Source organism: Syngnathus leptorhynchus, chromosome 6 (assembly GCF_054491065.1).
Source record: "Syngnathus leptorhynchus isolate UIUO chromosome 6, UIUO_Slep, whole genome shotgun sequence".
NCBI classification, from domain to species: domain Eukaryota; kingdom Metazoa; phylum Chordata; class Actinopteri; order Syngnathiformes; family Syngnathidae; genus Syngnathus; species Syngnathus leptorhynchus.
In genome coordinates, this window is record NC_141200.1 from 1,420,783 (window position 1) to 1,438,964 (window position 18,182).

Consider the following 18,182-nt stretch of genomic DNA (forward strand, 5'->3'; position numbering starts at 1 on the left):
GCTCTCCTTGTGGGCACCGTGATGAATTTCTTTTGCTCTTTATAAGCACAAATGAAACAAAAAATACAAACGCAATAAAAGTCGTGTTCTGAGCACTAAATCAAATCTGATCGGCGGCAATGAAAGACTTGACCAAACGGGAGTTTCATTGAGGCTAACCTAAATGAGTTTTGGCTCTCAACTTTGGGGGGGGGGGTCGGGGAGTGGGGGGGGGTCGGCGACATGCGAATCCGCAGACTGGAGGGCGTCGGCAGCCCACCCGCCGCTGTCCAAATTTCAGGAGGTTGTTAAGTGTGGCTGGGAACAAAATGACATCATTGAATTCCTGGCTCGTAGATTTTTTGGGGTGTGCAGATAGCAGCATGATGTTCCCAGGTGAAGTGGTGTTTATTTGTTAATCGGGGTTGCGGCCATTCAGCCGCCGATTCCTCCGGCTGCCCCACGCACGACACACTGCGTCACTTGTTCTCATTGTCGTCTGGGGTCGTGACATTGTTAACGATGCTTGAAAACTTTTAAGTGACTCCACCTTGTGTTATGGGCTGAAAAAAAGCCAGTGTGTGGGAGGTGTTAGTCACTGATTAAATTCTGATGACATTTTTCTCAAGAGGCTCACAACCACTTGCTGGAATTACATGGTTATATCAAAGAATAAAAAGAATTCACAGAATTTATTTATTTATTTGTTTATTTATTCATTTATTTTCTTTATGTATAGATTTAAATTTTTATTTTAATTTCTCATTTTTATTTTTTCATTTTTAATAGATTTAAGAAAACCCTACGTCAATACACACTATACAAGGTGTCAAAAATAATTCTTTTGTTTCAGGCATCGATGAGACGGACGTGAGCATACATATCAACAAAAAAATAATAATAATAAACAAATTGGAGCCTGGACTTGGAGAATCTGTGGCGTGTGCTGACCCTTCCGCTTGATTTATTTTGATTGAGACTTTGGGCTAGTAGGTTTAAGACGAGAGTTATGGTTCAAAGCAGGGATTGATGAAATGCGGCCCGTCGATTTTTCATTTCATTTCCCCCAAGCGCATCACGCCACCCTGCTTGTTGCTAACTTAAGCTCATATCTTTGGAAAAAAGGTTCATTTCATTTCAAAATCGACCCAAGCCTTTTTATTAAGACCAATTTGTCACCGGCGGCCTTTTCCAGTCAACAGAGACTTCTGGAAATAGCTGGCTGTGTTTATATGTGCCGACCGCTTCTAAAAGTGGATGGTGGGCTGCCTCCCGGTCAAATCACCAGCTCAAGGTGTGGTTAGTCTATTCTTAGTAGAACGTAGCCTGTGTGGAGCCCTGACTGGCTCTTAATGTGTGTGTGTGTGTGTGTGTGTGTGTCAGAGTCTGCTTGACGGAGACAAGGCCATGCCTGTGTCCGCCCCCCCCCCCCCCCCCCCCACCCTACCTATTAATTCTCTCGGGGTGGGAGGGGGGGGGGGGGACTTGAGGCTAGCCACATCTAAATTGAGTTATTTGTATATGCAGGCCCGACGTGGACTCGTGCAAGATATGTGTTCATTGTGTGGGAATTTCAAGGTGTGTGGGGGGGGGGGGAGTCCAGTATGTCTTTAGGGGTCCGGGAAATACATTTAAATGATGGTAATGGCTTCGAAAATTCGGACAAATTCTTTATGTATAGCCGAGAGCGTCATGGTACTACTTTTGTCCGTGGGTCAATATTTACATGCTAGCAGGGAGCTGAAGATGGGACTGGGACAAAACTGTTGAGTCGTAAATATTTTTTTTGTGAACATGATGGCGAGCAAATATTGCGAGCAGGTGTGATGCGAGGCAGCCAGCCTCCAACCCGCTGCGCACAAGCAGCCGTGGGAGGAATTTGCTTGGGTGGTCCTCGCCCGTTTGTATATGCATTTATTAGGGACTTCAATTTTGCTCCACGTGGCTTTATGAGTGTTGTATTTGGTCTAATTAGCCTTTGCAGCTGTTTATAGGAGGGTGAGCATCCAAAGCGGGCAGGGCAGCCAGTGGTCTGGACTTAACCGAGGGCAGCTGGCCGGTTCCGTTGTGGTCCAATATTAAGAGTCAAAATATCCCGGCCGGCTTTTTGATATTCGTCTGCAAAGTTCACAAAAAAACGGTTTGCTGTCGCTTCAGCGGAAGATCACGTCAGCCTTACTACTTTCATTGAAAAGGATAGCGTGGGTTGCCAAACTGGCGTGCAGTGTGGTTGACACACACACACACACACACACACACGCACACACACACACCTCATCTAGCAGTAGCCCGCGGTGTGCCGATTTGACATAAGCAGTTCACCGAGGTTGAATGAGAAGAAGAAGTCTGGACTTGTCTCGCTGCTTCCATTTTGGTTCTTGCAGCTTTGAGCGCTCCAAATAGTTGCTTGAAAAAGTATGTTGACTTGGAAATGTCGTGATTAGCTGATTAGCGCTCCCGGTTCCTGATTGGTCACCGGGGGGCGCTGCAGCCAGCCGCCGGTAGCACGAGGTGCTTCATTTTGCCCTGGTCTGGCAAATAATGGCCTGCTTTGTAGCATTCCAATTATTGGCCGGTGTTTGAAGGCGCTGAGATAAAGCCGGGGTGATAAAACCCGCGTGGTGAGCGGACCTCCTCGCCGTATCCCTCCAACAAGACTTGCACAAAAGACGGCAAACGAGCAAACACGGCGCCGCCGGCCGGCCGGCCGGCGAGCAGCTGTGCAGAAGGAGCCAGGACGAGCGTGCTGATAAATGCCGCTCTGTGCCGAGGCCCGACGGGCGGCGCTTTTTACAAGCGGACCTTTTACTGTCTGCTAACTCAGCGCCAACAGATGTGTTTACACGCCACCTTTATTGCCGCTCATTGACGAGCTGTCAGCATGCGTGCGCGTGGAAACAACGGAAGGTTACAATCCCGAATCCTGTGCGAGCCGCTCGGAGTTGTCGCTGAAGATGTCATTGAGGGTGCTTGACCATTTCACAAACGTTTATGATGGATGGATTTTCTTCGCAGCAGTAAACGCACAGTCAAAAACAAAAGTGTGAAGCGATTGCGCAATCGACACGTTGCAGCACTTAGTGGAGAATAAATATGACAAAAGATTTGATCGTTACTTGGACGCAAAACTATTGCTAGCCTGCCAAGAATGTTTCAAGAGGAAAATAACATTCGACCCACAAATGCTTTTGATACATGACGAGAAACATTTTCACCATCGCTCCATCAGATTTGTTTTTTTTCCTTAAATTTAGATATGGGCTGAAATGTGTATGTGTTTGGACGTGGAGAAGTACCAGAGGAGGGAGTTACGCATGGAGGAGGAGGAGGAGTGTGTTTTTTTTTTTTGGGAAGGATTTTTGGATATCAATGTTTGCTCTGGCCCACTTCCAAAGGACCCCTGGGCTTCTCTCAGCTGTTTATAATAAGAAATGGAGAAAGTGACCCGAAAGAGATGCTAGAGCAGGGGAGGATGTCGTGTGCACGAGGGAGGGAGGGAGGGAGGGAGGGAGGGAGGACGGGCGAGCTAGCTAGCTAGCCAAAAAGTGGTGTTGAAATAACTGCTTGAGCCAGTGCCACAATGAGGACGAGGAGGAGGCCAGTCAAATTGGAAGCAACCAAGAAAAATCAACAGGGGAATGAAAACAAAGAATTGATGCTAAGTGATTCTAAACTCGCGTCTCATATTCATGGAGAACTCAAAAAGAAAAAAAAAAAATCCCCGTGCTGTTCCGATACTTTTGGAGCGGACTGTCTCCTCTCGACAACAGTCTACAATCTTTGTGCGTCATCAAGCTAGCCCGGGTTGTAGTCACAAAAAACTTACGAGCAGCCAAGCCGCACATTTTCACCGACACGCAAAGCCCCAAAAAGTTTGATGGCGACAAATGTTGCCGAGACGGCGGCCGTGTACTGACTTTACCGTCTCCGTCTGTTCTTTTTATGTTCGGTCCTTGTTGAGGGTTGCTCGCGGGGAGCCGCATGTGACGAGGCCAACGGGCCCAGATGTGGATCAAAGTCACTTTGATAAAAGTTGACACAACAAGCATCTTCAGGCACCGGACGCTTCGACTAAAAGTCGCATATTTGATTCCTCGCAGATGTGATGGTTTTCATTTCTTTGTCCCCAAATGTACCTTTTGGGGAAAAAAATGATGGTGACACATTTCATGTCATTCTCATGAGCCGCCTTGCAAGTTGGCAACAGGAAAGCCATTTGGGAGATTAACGCGACAGGAAGGAAGCAGATACGCGATGTACTTCCGGCGCTACGTCGGAAACATTTGCGCTGGGTTTTGATGTCTCGCTCTCGCCGATAACGATGGCCTCTCCGTTGTGTAAGCGGCTGCTTCTGACAAAAAGGGCCAAACAAAGCATCTGATTTGCAAATCAAATTTCTGGCTGCAGCATCCCTTCAAGGTGACATCTACCACATTTTTAGCTGAGTAAGCATTTCCATCTCATTTTGAGCGCTTTCTGACGCCAGATGACAACGGCGGATAAGGATTGTGTCAACATGTCAATTTTGATGCTCTCAATTTCTTACCCAAGTTTTTCGATTCATTGTATTTTACAAGCTGCACTAGCGATTTTCTTTCAATTCTGATTTGAACGCAAACAAAACGGCACCACGTGAGCCGCTTTGGTGCTCAGCAAGACTCGCCTCTTTCACGCTAGATAAAAACTAGCGGAGCTTTGTGTCAGCAGTTTGCTATCCCGATGGTGGCATGCAGTATGCGGAATTTTTGAACAATGACGTCGTCATTGTGTTAAACAAAACGTGTCCTTCGAGCCGGATTTGAACCAGCGACCTAAGGATTCCGGCAGGGGCCTCTACAGTCCTCCGCTCTACCAACTGAGCTATCGAAGGCTTTGTGATCGCCAGTGCAATGTTTATCATTTTTGCTGTTGTGATTTTTTTTGGGGGGCTCAAAGTTCAATATGACCCAGTTTGGAACCCGGCATGAGCTTTCTCTTTCCCACTACAGCGTCTCAGCAGGAGCCACGTTACACATATTTTAGTTTTTTACAGAACCTGATAGTCTGATTTCATTATTCCAATCATGAATTGTCCAGCAAATCTATTGATCCATTTTCTTTAGTACTGTCCACATTTGAGTCACAATACCAAAACAATGAACTAATGGTTAACCGGGTGATGAAATTCATGAAGGGTAGTTTATGTGAAGTAAGTCTGTCATCCCCTGGTCCACGCCATGACTTCTCACAACGGTCACATGGGGGCATACTTGAACCGACAGTAAAACTCTTCTTGGCCTGATGCAAAACACACACACACACACACACACACACACACACACAAAGATGCACACGCTTCTCCTCACCGAAGGCCACCTTTGAAAATCCAAACGCTGCAAAATTATTTACAGACAGAAGTTTGGGGACAGCAGGTCTTCAGGAGGTGAAAAGTAGAACATTTTAAGATGTCATGGTTTTTTTTTTTTTTACTTCTTTTCTTAAAATGGATTGAAAAAAATGAAATGGAAATTTGGGTGTCATTTGTTTACATAACCAACATCTGACATTGGAACAGGGGTGTGTAGACTTTTGGTATTGACTAAATGTGGCGATGAAAAGTTGCCATGCTACCAAAAGAACAATCAAAGGTAAAGTCAATTTGTGTCTTGTGGCTTATTTTGGCTTCAAAATACAAAAAATGAGATTCCTTTTTTATTCATCGTCATTCTCAGGCTCATCTTTTTCTCACCTCGGCAACCCTTATTTGGGGATACGGAGTGGGAAATGAGGAAGTGTTTAGAAGCAGATGGCGAGCTTCTCTCTTTCTCTTTCTCTTTCTCATCTCTTTTTGGTGACATCCACTGGGAATTGGAGAGGCCTCGGAGCATTCCTATAGAGGCCTCGGAAAGAGAAGCCAGTTCTGCAGTTGGCCGCCATCTGGGCCTGCAGCTGACAAGCGTGTTCAAAAAAATGGATCTCAACGGAGTTAATTGAATGCTTGTAATTGATGTCGTACGTTTGACTCGGCCGGCTCGACGTGTTTGTGTCGTGGGGAAGAGTTTGTGTTTGCATAACAAGCAGCGCTTTGGCAGAGGGTAAACGCCAATGTCACTAAACGAGGCTTCGCTATGCTCTTTGCACGAAACATTACACACTAATATAAAGACAATAAAAGATGTGTTTTGTATTGACTTTCTTTGAGAGGAATTTTGTTCGTTTTTATTAGTCGTTATTTTTTCCAAAAAGGCTTTGTTTAGTATTTTTTTTAATTGAGTATTTATTTGTAGTTTTTTTAATATATCGAGTATTTGTCAAGAAAAAAGAAATACGGTACAACAATATCAAAATATGTCTAAAATGAACTTTGAAAGCTCGCCTATAATATGAATTAGCAAAAAAACACGATTTTTTTTCTCAAGTTTGTTTTCCTACCAAAATGTTTGTTTTTCATGGAATGCATGACTTTTTGAGTTCATCCTCGTTTTTTTGTCAAATTCGGGGGGCATTCTTGTGCAGCTGACGGCGTCTTAATGGGACATAGCATCTGTGGTGAAACAATAGGGATGATGGCAGGCTAGCATGTCACCGTTGCCAATTTGCCCTTTTCCCATGGCTGGGGGGCTTTGTGCAATTCCGAGGCGCGCTTGACTGCGATCTGCCTGTTGTTATTGCAGCTTTTCAGCCATTGTGCGCACGTGTGTGGACACTTTTAGAGAAGCCCGCATCCCATTCACGTGCATCTGTCCTTCACTGAGTGGAATTGTTGCGCTGGTGCGCTCACGGTGCGCGAATATTATCGATTGCCAACAAAGTGTGCCGTGAAAGAGCGACAGGTGTGCGGGAAATTTCACTTAATTGATTTTTTTCAACTCCTTAGTGTCTGTAAGTATATCAGTTGTGTGCTTAGAGTTTCGCTGTCAAAATTTAGTGGTCGTGATAAAAAAAACTTGACCGCGCAATCATCTTATTTCTCGAAAAACAATCTTTTTCCTTCTTTGTCGTCGCCGCTTGCAATTTCAATAACACAGTAGATTGCGCTGGGCCGGTGTACCTAATAAAGTGGCCCCTCTCAACCTTTCTACGACATACGAAAAGGCCAAAACATCATCAATCCCGAAGCGTATGCGCCGCTCAGTGTTTTTGGTCCTTGCAAAGCCCACACACTGTGGGACATGGGTCCACTTTAACCCCCCCCTCCCTCCCCAACGATGCCATTTCATGTCCGTCCAGTATTGTGTACACACTGTCACGCCCGTCGGGGTACAGTGGCGTTTCTGTGACATTGACGGCTGAATGAGCAAAACACACACAAACGCTTAAGTCCTCATCAAAGCTGCCCTTTCCGCCTCCTCGGCCATCTATGTGGAATTTTGTGTCTAAATGGGCCCTTTCCCGCTGTGTAATTGCGGGCTGCCCATTGGCTGGGCGCTGCGTGGCGACTCCAAGATGTTGCTAATCCCCCCCCCCACCCCAGCATAAAGCCGCAGGTCAAGCAGCCAGCGGCGTTTCAATTCAACTCCGGGGACGGCGGCCACAAATTAGGACAGGGCGACAAGACGCCCGCAGCATTCTGGGTATTGTCGCGAGCTGCCAACTGCTCGCAAAAGGCCCCCGTGAGAAGAAGCAGCCGGGGGAGAGGAGGAGATTGATGGCAGCCCGGTGACCTGTGAGCTCACTGATAAATTCATATCAGCCAGAGACACTTGACACCAAGTACCCCCCGGTTTCGTAGACGTTTGCACTCGGCTTCCTTCTCGAGCCGGGGTCAGTCCGGTTTATCGTGTTTGGGAATTTATCAGACGGCACTGCGCCGTTTTGGGTGTTCTGACACATCCCAAGTGCACCTGACGAGAAATCTTAGAGCAGCTAAGAGCAGGTCTAAATTGTGGCGCACGTGGTAGATTTGTCCAGGCAGACAGATTTCTTTTTGAATGAAATATTTCAGAAGGTTCGGGTGATAAGTCAACAAGGTTAAAAACAAGACGCAGGCAGCAAGGACGAAGCTGTTCAGTTTTGTGCTGTCTGATGAATGATGAGCCTTTGTGGAGTATCTCCTAAAGGCTGGCGCGCCGCCCCGCCCCTTTTCATAAGAGCTGGCCCGCAAAAGTCAGGCCTGAATAGCGTTAGTGCGAGTCACTGCACCCATAGCTGTGTGGCCGGGCCTGAAACGCCACCTGCGAGGCCTCCACCCCAACTTGTATCAGGCGAGATGATGGAGGACGGCTGGAGAAGAAGATGGATGGCTGGATGGACGGACAAGATAAAAACCCAGGCGGCGGACTCCTAACAGAAGCCTGACATCCCCGTGCGAGGCAGGAAGTGAAGGGGAACAGGTTTTCCTCCGAGAGGCTGAAAGGGCTCCGGACAAAAGGAAGAATGGAGGCGGTCAGGACTGGCGCTGGGCCGGAGTAAGATCTCATTCCTCAAGTGTCGTGGCGTTATCTGTCTGCTTTCCTGCTCGGGTTATGAGCTTTTGATGAGTACGGTATGCGCCTGACTCAAAAGAATCCCCAGGAACTCGTTCGCCGGGCTCACCAACATTGAGGCCGGATGAAGATTCTGGATATAAGAGCTCAAGATTGATTCATATATTGATTGTAAAGTTCCCGGACAACATTTCCCCTCCCTGTGTGAAGGCGTTTGAGCATCGATCTCACAGCTTCATTCTCATCTGTGGGAATTCAAAAGCTCATTGTGTCTCCGGCACGCCATATGTTGTCGCTGGCATATCGGTGGCCATTTTGTGTATGAGGGAGGAAAACAAAGAGGAATCAGAGACAGCTGGCATGTTGGATGTTGTTTAAGCGGCGGCTCACGTGTCACCATTGATGTTGTTAAAGAAGCCTTTGTCAAATTTCTAAAACAGATCCTGTGTCACTTTTGATTGAAAACCACCCACCGCAGGTGCCGTTACACTTTAGTGAACAAAAATGACAACACTGGAAAGAAGCTGCTGTAGGCCACAACTCACACTCACGAGCGCACATGGAGACTAACCGGCCAACCGGCTCATCACGACAGAACTTCATTAAAACACTCATTTATTGTTTTATTCAGTATGATGTTATTTTTCAAAATTTAAATGACCCCCAAATTTTTTTTTTTCAGCTCACAAGTCAAGATAACGTAGTTGTACCTTAACTTACGAACCAAAAGAAAACCTTTTTTTTTTTTCTTTGTTGTCTCGGAGATTCCTTCAGCGAAGATCATGTGCCTTAACTTTGGCCGCCAAATCACCCGCGTGACCTTTAAACCTTCTCAAGTGGAGAAACAGAGCATTCCATTGAGAGGACGCCGCACGCTTCACGCGCTTCTAATTGGCACAAATGTTCATCTTACTTGAAGGACTCACTCATTTGAAGCACCTCCAAGTTTTTTTCTGAGAGCTGTTCCTAATATTTGGGTGATTTGGCAACAAAAATTAGAAACTGCTCCTTGTATGTCGAACAACTTTGCAACCCCAAATAGTTTTTAAACATCCATGAATTGAAATGAATAAATAAAAACGGCCATCTCTGTGTATGACGGCTATCTTCTCAAGAGCAAAGTGAATAAGATGAGAAGGAGAAAGTGGGAGGAACTCCCTCCCTCCCTCCACGGCAAAGTAGAGATGCAAAAATAAAGAAGACATAAAGGGCGATTTTTTTGTAAAGCAGCCACAAGTTGCCTGTCATGCCGCCTCCTGCGTGGACCAAGCCGCCCGCAGGCCCCTTTTGTCCGACGCCGGCATGAATACAAAGTGGATTGAAGTGGGGGAGAAAAAGGAAAATCGTGGCCAGTCGCAAAATGGAAAGAGATGTTTCATTATTCTTCGACATTCTGCTGTTTTTATTTTTAGAATATTTCAACGAAAAACAAACAATAGTTATCAAATCATACGAGTACTTGAACAATAGAAACCGCCAATAAATCCAATCGTGTATGGTTTATCTTAATGATATAATTGCTACTACTGTTAAAATGAATGATTAAAAAATGACAAAATAAATTGTACTACTACTGTTAAAAAGATAATAATAAATAATAATAAATTGTATACAAGCGCTCAAGTTTTATTGAAGCTTTTTTTTTCCTCGGGGCCTTTCTCAAAAGGAGTGTTGATTTATCCAAGATAGACACACTTCTCTCATTTGTTCGAGCGTTCCATCACGTGGTCCACTGCGTTTCTCACCTCAGGCCCCAAATCCCAATCAAGCCAACGTTTGTAGTCCGCTAAAGGCTGGCTTAAATGTAACATTTCAGCTTTATGACTTTTGCAAACACATCATTTCAGCCCTTGTATTTCAAGCTTAAAGAAGACGACGACCAAAAAAAAAAAAAGGATGACACTAACTAACTAGACGGATGCAAAAGTACAGACAGATTAATCTTATCCCAACTGAAAGTGTCCAATGGTGTCTGGTCGGCACATTGAAAACAAACACCGGGCTAAATTTAGCATCCCATTCATCACGCCGGCCGGGGCTTTCCAAAAAAGAAGGTGTGGGTGTAAAAGGGGGGGGGGGGGGGGGTCAGGGAGCTTTAACTCTGTGACAAAGCCTCATTTGCAGGTCAATGCGATGGCACACTCGCCTCTCGTCTCGGCGCAGCTCGCCTTTGTTGCCGCTCGCCTGCGCCCATGCCAGATGGTCATGGAAAATGCTAATTCGCTGGCCCCGTTTGCCTCCTTTCTGCATTTAATTGCACAGGGCCTCGCTAATTGTGTGCTGCCGTCGCTCGCTCGCTCGCTCACTCGGAGGAGGATGTGACTCAAAGTTTTTTTTGCTCCAAAATGACAGTTTTTTGTTTGGATCGCCTTTGCTTGCTGACTTGCAAACCTTCACGAAGGGAATAAACGCAACGGATGGATCCGATTTTATCCTCACAATCCTGCGAGAATGGAAACCAGTGACTAGTGCATTGCTCTCTTCATTGTTTTTTTTAATCATATAAATTGATCATATAAATAAATCATATAATCATATAAATTACATCACCGTTTGACTTTATTTTTGGTTTTGTTCTGCATGGAGCGTTCTCATTCAGTGTGTAGATGCACACGTGTGTGTGGGATGTATTTAGAAATGTATTTAAGTGTTTGTACAGTCAATAGAAAAAGTCTACACACCCCTTGTTCAAATGCCTCGCTTTTTGTATTTGCGACATAAATCAATTCCAAACAATTTCTACGAGTAATGTAACCTGTGCAACTTAGATGAAAATAAATATTTGGGGAGAAGAGTAGAATAAATTGGAGAAATAATATAGTTGCAAATGTGTGCACACCCTCTTAAAACCGTTCACAGTCAACCTCATGTTTAATGGCCCATAAGAACAACAGAACTTTATTTGGAGTCAACGCCGCAGATGGAAACGCTCTTGTGCTTGTGACTCCCGAAACGATCCCGTCGAAAGAATGTCGCAACGCGGTAACACATCCAAACGCGAGATGTCGGCATTGCGTTCAAAGGTCGTACGGGACACGGCGGGCGAGGGTCTCGTAAGCGCGATCCACCCCCAGCGCCGCATCGGCAGCTGCTTGTGTCATTATATTCCATTGAAGGCTCGTTAGTGAGGCCGAGACAAGAACTGCCATCTCCTCCCTTTGTGGCCATCAACGTGGTCCAAATTGAGTCATAACTTCCTGTACAGAGCCCATATTAGGATGGATGGATGGATGGACGGCATCTTTACCGTTGTGCTTTATGTGGTTGCACAGCTGAAGAGAGAAAAAAGTGTAAGGTGACCCCCTTTAACCCCAAGGGGGAGCCACCCCAGCCCCCCAAATGTGTCCCGTCTTCAGCACAGAGGGGACTTCATTAAAGTAACACATGAACAGCTGTTGTCTTTAACATGTAAACTATTGAGATTTTAAAAGTCCACTCAATGACCCCCGCGGCTCCCCGCGGGCATATGGGCGTTAATTAGCTGGATATAGCCATAGATTAATTATAATATTTTTTTCGCCCATTGGTATCAATGGAGCGGTCGGACAAAGTGTCTTTTGTTCTCTGATGCGGGACATTCTGCGGCTGACTGAATGGGTCTTGGCTATGTCTACATGGATTTGCCATATGGCAACAAAAAGCAAAGAAAGAAGGCCGAGAGCGCTTTGTGTTGGAAATCAGAACAAGCCCCGGCGGCTTATGGCTGTATAGAGCCCACAAAGTCACTCTTGCTATCAAAAGTCTCCGTTTTGATTATGTCACACAGTCAAAGCCATTGGAGCAATGCTATGGATGATTATCATAATGCTACTGGGCATGCGTGCACGCAAATATGTCAATAAACGCCACTTGGAGGAAGATGCCGCGTTGACTCCGAGGCCCGACGCCATCCTTTCTGGGATGCGTCAGAATTGGGATAAAAAAAAAAATCAAATTCCCGTAAGAAACGAATAAAATCGAAAATCGATCCCTTAAAGCAAATTGTCAACATTGTAAACTATATTTCAGGAATATTTTAACATTCTTCAGTCATACAAAATAAAATAAAAAAATGAAGATTAACATTTTTCAACAAGATGTTCATCTTCTGCTTAGTAAGACTTAGCGAACCCTTTAGTTTGCCATAATGCTACGTACATCCCATTTATATGATAGAAAAGTCACCACATTCCAATCAGTAGGTTAAAAAGCGTCCACGGTTCTCCCAAAAAAACGATCAATTTGATCACTCTGGGTGCCGATTGATGCGTCTGTCACGCACTGGCTGCGCATTTGGCTTCTTTCCTTTTAGTGTACACTTACAAGTATGACCTGCTGAATGCTACATGTCAATAGAAGAGGCCAAATACAAAGACTTGAGTTTTTTTTTTCCTCTTTCCAGCTCTGGCAGGTGGCCTCCACGCCCGGCCGGTGTATCCACAGCGAAGTAAACAGCGTGTGTGTGTGTGTGTGTGTGTGTGTGTGTGTGTGTGTGTGTGTGTGTGTGTGTGTGTGTGTGTGTGTGTGTGTGTGTGTGTGTGTGTGTGTGTGTGTGTGTGAGTGGGTCTTTCGGGGGGCTTGTTGAGTGCGGCTGCATGTGGGGGAGTCTCCTTTACGGACAATGCGGGGATCCTAAGGCAGCTGCTGCTTCTATAGAGGGCCAAAGGGCCTTTAAATCCCAGCCTATATCCCACAGCTGCCATGCTGCCCAAGTTTCAATACACCCCCCCCCCCACTTTAGAAAAAAAAAAAAACAAGTACCCACCCCCACAAGGTAGATCAGCTGCACCTGAGCCCCTTGTTGATGTTTAGCAATCCAGGAAAGAACAGTAATACAAAAGTTGACTTTAAAAAAAAACATTTTATTCTCATCTTTTTTTTTTTTTGCTCATGAGGGAACTTGCATGGAGAACAAACCTTTTTTTTTTTTTTTTTTTAAATGGCTCAGACAAAGACGACTAGTGTACGCTACAAACTACTTGATTGCAAATACACCACCAATACAAAAATAAGGAACTAAAATAAACATAGGCCAATACGGCTGAATTAGGAATTCACTTAACACGTACAAAAGAAACATAAATAAATTATAAATTAAAATAGACTTAAAAATATACATTTACCGGAGAAAATAAAATCCAACGACACATTAACCATGAATTGTTTCTATAAAGCTGTACACTTTTGGCCAGTGTAGACAATTTAAAGTCCTTTTTTTTTTTTTTCTTAAGGATTGCACAGATGTTAAAACACTGTTAACACTGTCGAGTGGCAGCAACAATGAATGCTACATTTGTACTGGATAGAAACCCAAAAAAAAAAAAAAAAAATCACGCTCCATCATCCCCACCCCGAGAGAGAGCCCGACCGGTTCAGTCCTGAAAGGCCGGCCGGCCGGCAGTGGCTGTCCGGCCAGCGCTGATCCACGGGACCCGGGGGGGGCAGCCAGCGATAGTCCATTCCCCTCCTCTTTTTGTCTTCTTCTTTCCTTCCTCCATCAAACATGACCACACAAGCAGTAGTAGTGCAAAAAAATCCACCTGAGGAGAGAGAATTTTTTTTCAAAAATGGAGTTTTCCTCGTAGAACAAAATGGAGAAAAACAACGAGCGTCTTCCTCGCCAGGATGCAAGATCAGCAAAGGGGCGGTACTCTTTTTTTTCCCGCCACAGCGTGTGACGTCATTCCCCTCCCCCACCCCGCCCTACTATTGCTCCCCCTCCCTCCTTTTCACGCTCACCCCTCCCCCACCCACTCTGTTGTTGTTTTTTTTGACGTGTTAAATCCTTTCAAAATAAGGTGAGCAAAACAAATAAAATATAACGGAATAGCTCCAACAAATAACCGTAACATTTCCCGTAACAGTTTAAATAACCGCATGGAATCAACCCCATTATGCTCAAATACAGTAATATTAAAAAGCCTTAACGACTTGTGTAAATAAGAATAATGGATCAAATACAAGAAACTGATTGCCGCTTTAAAATGTGTTGTTTCAAATGTTGACATTTTTTTAAATAGAAATGGTTCCCCGGATTAACCAGGCAAAAATCGAATTAAAAAGACCAATTGTGACAAATAATAGTCAACATCATGAAATATGGATTTATATCATGTAAAGAGCGTCAAAATAGCTCCAATGAAATAGCCCAAATCTGCTTTTTTTTTTTTTTAACAAATAAAATGGCCGAAAGAAATCATCACAACACAATCCAGCCTGCTAACTTAACTATCTTTATAACTGAACCTTGAAGAAGAAAAAGACCACGTCCAAAAAAATGGGCTATTATAATGTGAAAGAAAAGTCGAATTCAAGTATTTAACCGGCAAACAATTGACATTGCAATGATTTGTAAAAAAGAAAAAAGTCTACCTTCAGCGGATCCTCTTCCTGGGGGTTTGCTCCATGGGAATGGGAGACTTGGCGTGATGGCTCATCTCCACACACTTTCTCTCCGCGGCCCTTCTTCGCTTCACGAAGAAATCTAAACGAGGTACAAAATTACCCTTGACGCTCTTTGGCACGGAATCTTCCTTCCATCGTCGGATGCTGGGCGGCCCAACCTACCTGTGATGTGCGTGTTGTTATCCGCGGGGGTTGTCGGCCTCTTCCGTCCGCCACAAGGGGCCATTCTGTGGGCCAGCCTCCTGGAATTGAGCTTGTCCGCGCGGTTCTCCTGGTTGAGCTCCACCGACGCGCCGTCGCTCCCCTCGGGCGCGGCCAGACGTTCCAGTGCGTCCGGGTGAAGCTTGACGGGCGGAGCGGGCACGTCTGACGAGCTCTGGTAGAACGCCGGGGCGCTATCCGAAGAGACCTCCACCCACTCGTAGTCTCCATCCAGTGGGGTGTTGGCCTCAAAATTAAAGTTCCACCGCTGCCGGTCGCGCTCGGAAATCTCCCGCAGTTTGACGCTCATCTCCCGGCTTAGCTCGTCGTGGTCCACCGGTCCGAATAGGTTCCGACACACGCCGGTGCGCTTGTGGAAAGGGAAGGTCCTCCGGGCCACCAGCCTCTCCATGGCGATGCTCGATAACTGGGCGTGAGACATGTCCCCCATAGGACACGGGGGGGGGGGGGAGAAAAAAACTGATTTGAGGAAAACAACAACAAAGTTATGAGTGCGTATTTCTCGTGTGCGTATCCCACGCTGCCCAGTTCCGTTTAAATGTACCGTGCTAGTAAAAGTCAGAGTATATAACCTTCGCACGTCAGTCAGCAGACACCTCGGACGACGTCGTGATTGGCTGCGACAAGTCCAACCCCCCTCCAAAACACACACACGTACACACACACACGTACACACACACACACAACCCCCCACTCCGAGTTGGCCGCGTCTTTACGCGCTGCTTCCTTCCACGCAGTGTTTCACAATCTTCACCAAACCAAGGCACATCATTGACATAAAAAAAAAAAAAAAAAAAACATTTTGCATAAGTCAAAAAAAGGAGGTGGAAGCGCATTAAAATGTTTACTTGTTACTGGCACAAATATAGATGACCAAATATATTTGATAGGGTTGGTAAATTCCGGGAATTTGCAGCTTGGAATAAAGCAGAAATATAACCGGGAGACATTTTTACAGTCAATAATTCTATTTGGGATTAATTAGTAAGTGGAATTGGATCGTTTTCCGAGGCACGATTGATGAGTTAACAAAGCTGCTTTCACTATACACTGAATTATAAAAAGAGTTACTTGTACATACGTTCAAAAATAAGTACAGATCAAATTTATTTAACTACCGGCATTGTATTAATTTTTTTTTTGTGCTTTATTACTTTACACCACTGCTGAACTATTACACAACACAGTCCCTTTTTTTTCTTTTTTCTTTTTTACGCACACGAAGCAACGTAAACAACAGGCTGACGTTACACAATGCATACAGTAGTGCGCAGTTGTGTTTTTTACTGCGGCTTCTCGTCACACCTTCCACCTGCTTTGTTGTATGAATTGAAAAAAAAAAAGCAGTAAGACAGTCGTTTAATTGCATTGAAAACACAAAATGTGACAAATGTTAGTGAGAGTGGATGCGTGGGATTTAATTACAAATTGAATGAATTCAATCACTAGTTGATGCGTCTTAATTTGAATCAAAAGCTGAAATTCATAAACCTGATGGATTCGGATTCTCCATTGTGTTGACTTCAGGTGCTTACGTGTTCGGAAAAATAAAAAGTGACGGCCAACGCCTTCCTTTTGGAAAGACGGTGGACGCACAGCGTCCCCTAGAGGTTAAAAATAAGAGCGTCTTCAGAATGATAGAAACTACTTTGATAGATTTAATGTATAAATGTTATGTTTTGCATTTGGTGTACTGACAGCTCTCAAAATTGAACTCAATGATGTTATTTTAAAATGATTACAAAAAATATGGTGTGCTAAAACAATCAAAACTAGATAAATATTTTCATTGTTTCACAATGAAATGACTGATATTAAAAGCAACAATAATAAAACCCTCCTCGAATTGATTTTTTAAAAATAATTTGTTTCATATGTTGACAAGATCAAAGCAATGTCAACTCAACGTTTCGCTGTCATGCTGCAACGCCTGTGTGGTGCCATAGCGACATCTAGTGGCAAAATGATAATTAGAAAAATAAAATAAAACGTTTTACCTCCAGATTCCTCCAACCAGCTGTATATTTTTTCTTCTCGTCTGTTGTTGGAACACAATGAAGTTACTTTTGCACCTCTTTTTTTTCCTTCCAGTTGTGTGGTTGCTTCCACAACGTCCTGGACCCCCCCATCCCCCTCCCAGACGCAAAAGTGACCTGAATTCAGCAAGTGTACCTTTTTGTGTCCAAATGCTTTGGGCAACACCACAAAGCCTTTTGGCAGCAGGTTGGATGGTCATCTGATCCCTGTAAAACTGCATGCGGGCTTTCAAGTGAGTCACACCCAGCTAAAGCGGTTTCCTCAATGAGTTAGCTTCTGTTTCCTCACTTAATGACCCACTCTACCAAATTATAGATGAGCGGCTCTTTAAGTATACATCATTGCACAATGAGCTCTGAATCCAGGAAGTAGAGGAGATTTACCTTCTGAAGATTATTTTAGATATAGCAAATCAATTGAAGTGCTTGCCATAACAAAGTAAAAATATTTTTAGCATGTATTTTCTTTCATATCCTAATATTTTACTATACCATTAAGCAATACATGAACATTTATTTCATGAAATCTTTAAATATACACATCCACACACATTTATTTGCAGAGTGTTTCTTTGTTGTCTTTTCTAGTTTCTTTGGTCTAATGGAATTTGGGCTCTGTGCAGTGGACCAGGCAGGGTGACAATAAATCAAAGGGCGTATTCATTGTTTCTAGACAATGAGTGTTAAATGTGTTTCCTTTTCACTAATTCGACAAAATTGATGTTTGGTGTAACTAATTGTTTTATAATGCGTGCAGTACAACATGACAAGCAGACAGTTCCCAGACAAAGGCCTCGGGCTACCTTGCCATTCATTTATTCCTTAATTACAAAGCCTCAGTGCAGTTTATGATCGACCATAACCATTATGGCTCTTAGGACTCAGATAATGTGGCCTTGGGCCAGAGAGCTGCATACACTTCATTTACCGGGATTACAGCAGACCTGAGCATTTTACTGAGCAAAAATCCTCACTTTTATTTATAGAGCATACAACCAAAATTACACACAAACTGCTGTAGTAAAAACTAAACAGACATCTACTGTATGATGTGGAACGTTCAGAGTAGCCATTTGAAATGACTGAATAAATAATTGAAACTTCTGAGCCGGAACTGAGGGTGGCGCTGTTGACCAAAATTCTAGATAGCAGCTCT

General features: G+C 44.4%; 1 protein-coding gene, 1 long non-coding RNA gene and 1 other non-coding gene across 4 annotated transcripts in view; 1 reads left to right on the plus strand and 2 right to left on the minus strand.

The window, feature by feature from the left end:
- Positions 1 to 18,071, plus strand: part of LOC147055123 (uncharacterized) — a 42,852-nt gene extending 24,781 nt beyond the window's left edge. Inside the window, exon 3 of the long non-coding RNA XR_015066335.1 lies at positions 17,082 to 18,071. This is a non-coding gene — a long non-coding RNA (uncharacterized LOC147055123). The remainder of the gene's footprint in view (positions 1 to 17,081) is intronic.
- trnay-gua (transfer RNA tyrosine (anticodon GUA)) lies at positions 4,763 to 4,849 on the minus strand. Its single transcript is given in 2 exon segments — positions 4,763 to 4,798; positions 4,813 to 4,849. It is a non-coding gene; the product is annotated as a tRNA-Tyr (tRNA).
- cdkn1cb (cyclin dependent kinase inhibitor 1Cb) lies at positions 13,168 to 17,008 on the minus strand. Of its 2 annotated transcripts, XM_085913428.1 has the most exons (4): positions 16,988 to 17,008; positions 14,931 to 15,396; positions 14,736 to 14,847; positions 13,169 to 13,903 (listed from the first exon to the last, which is right to left on the minus strand). In XM_085913428.1, the coding sequence occupies exons 2-3, from the start codon at positions 15,379 to 15,381 to the stop codon at positions 14,738 to 14,740; spliced, it is 561 nt and encodes a 186-aa protein (XP_085769554.1). In that variant the 5' UTR covers positions 15,382 to 15,396; positions 16,988 to 17,008; the 3' UTR covers positions 13,169 to 13,903; positions 14,736 to 14,737. The 2 variants fall into 2 exon arrangements, with proteins under 2 accessions (XP_085769553.1, XP_085769554.1); XM_085913427.1 differs by lacking the exon at positions 16,988 to 17,008 and having other exon boundaries at positions 13,168 to 13,903; positions 14,931 to 15,554.
- Positions 18,072 to 18,182: the final 111 nt, after the last annotated feature.

What these genes read in the sequence shown, in the direction of transcription:
- cdkn1cb (XM_085913427.1), bottom strand. Translation starts at nt 15,420, where the DNA reads ATGGGGGACATGTCTCACGCCCAGTTATCGAGCATCGCCATGGAGAGG. An exon ending in TAACAACACGCACATCACAG is followed by an intron (nt 14,848 to 14,930) that starts GTAGGTTGGGCC and finishes TACCTCGTTTAG; the next exon opens with ATTTCTTCGTGAAGCGAAGA.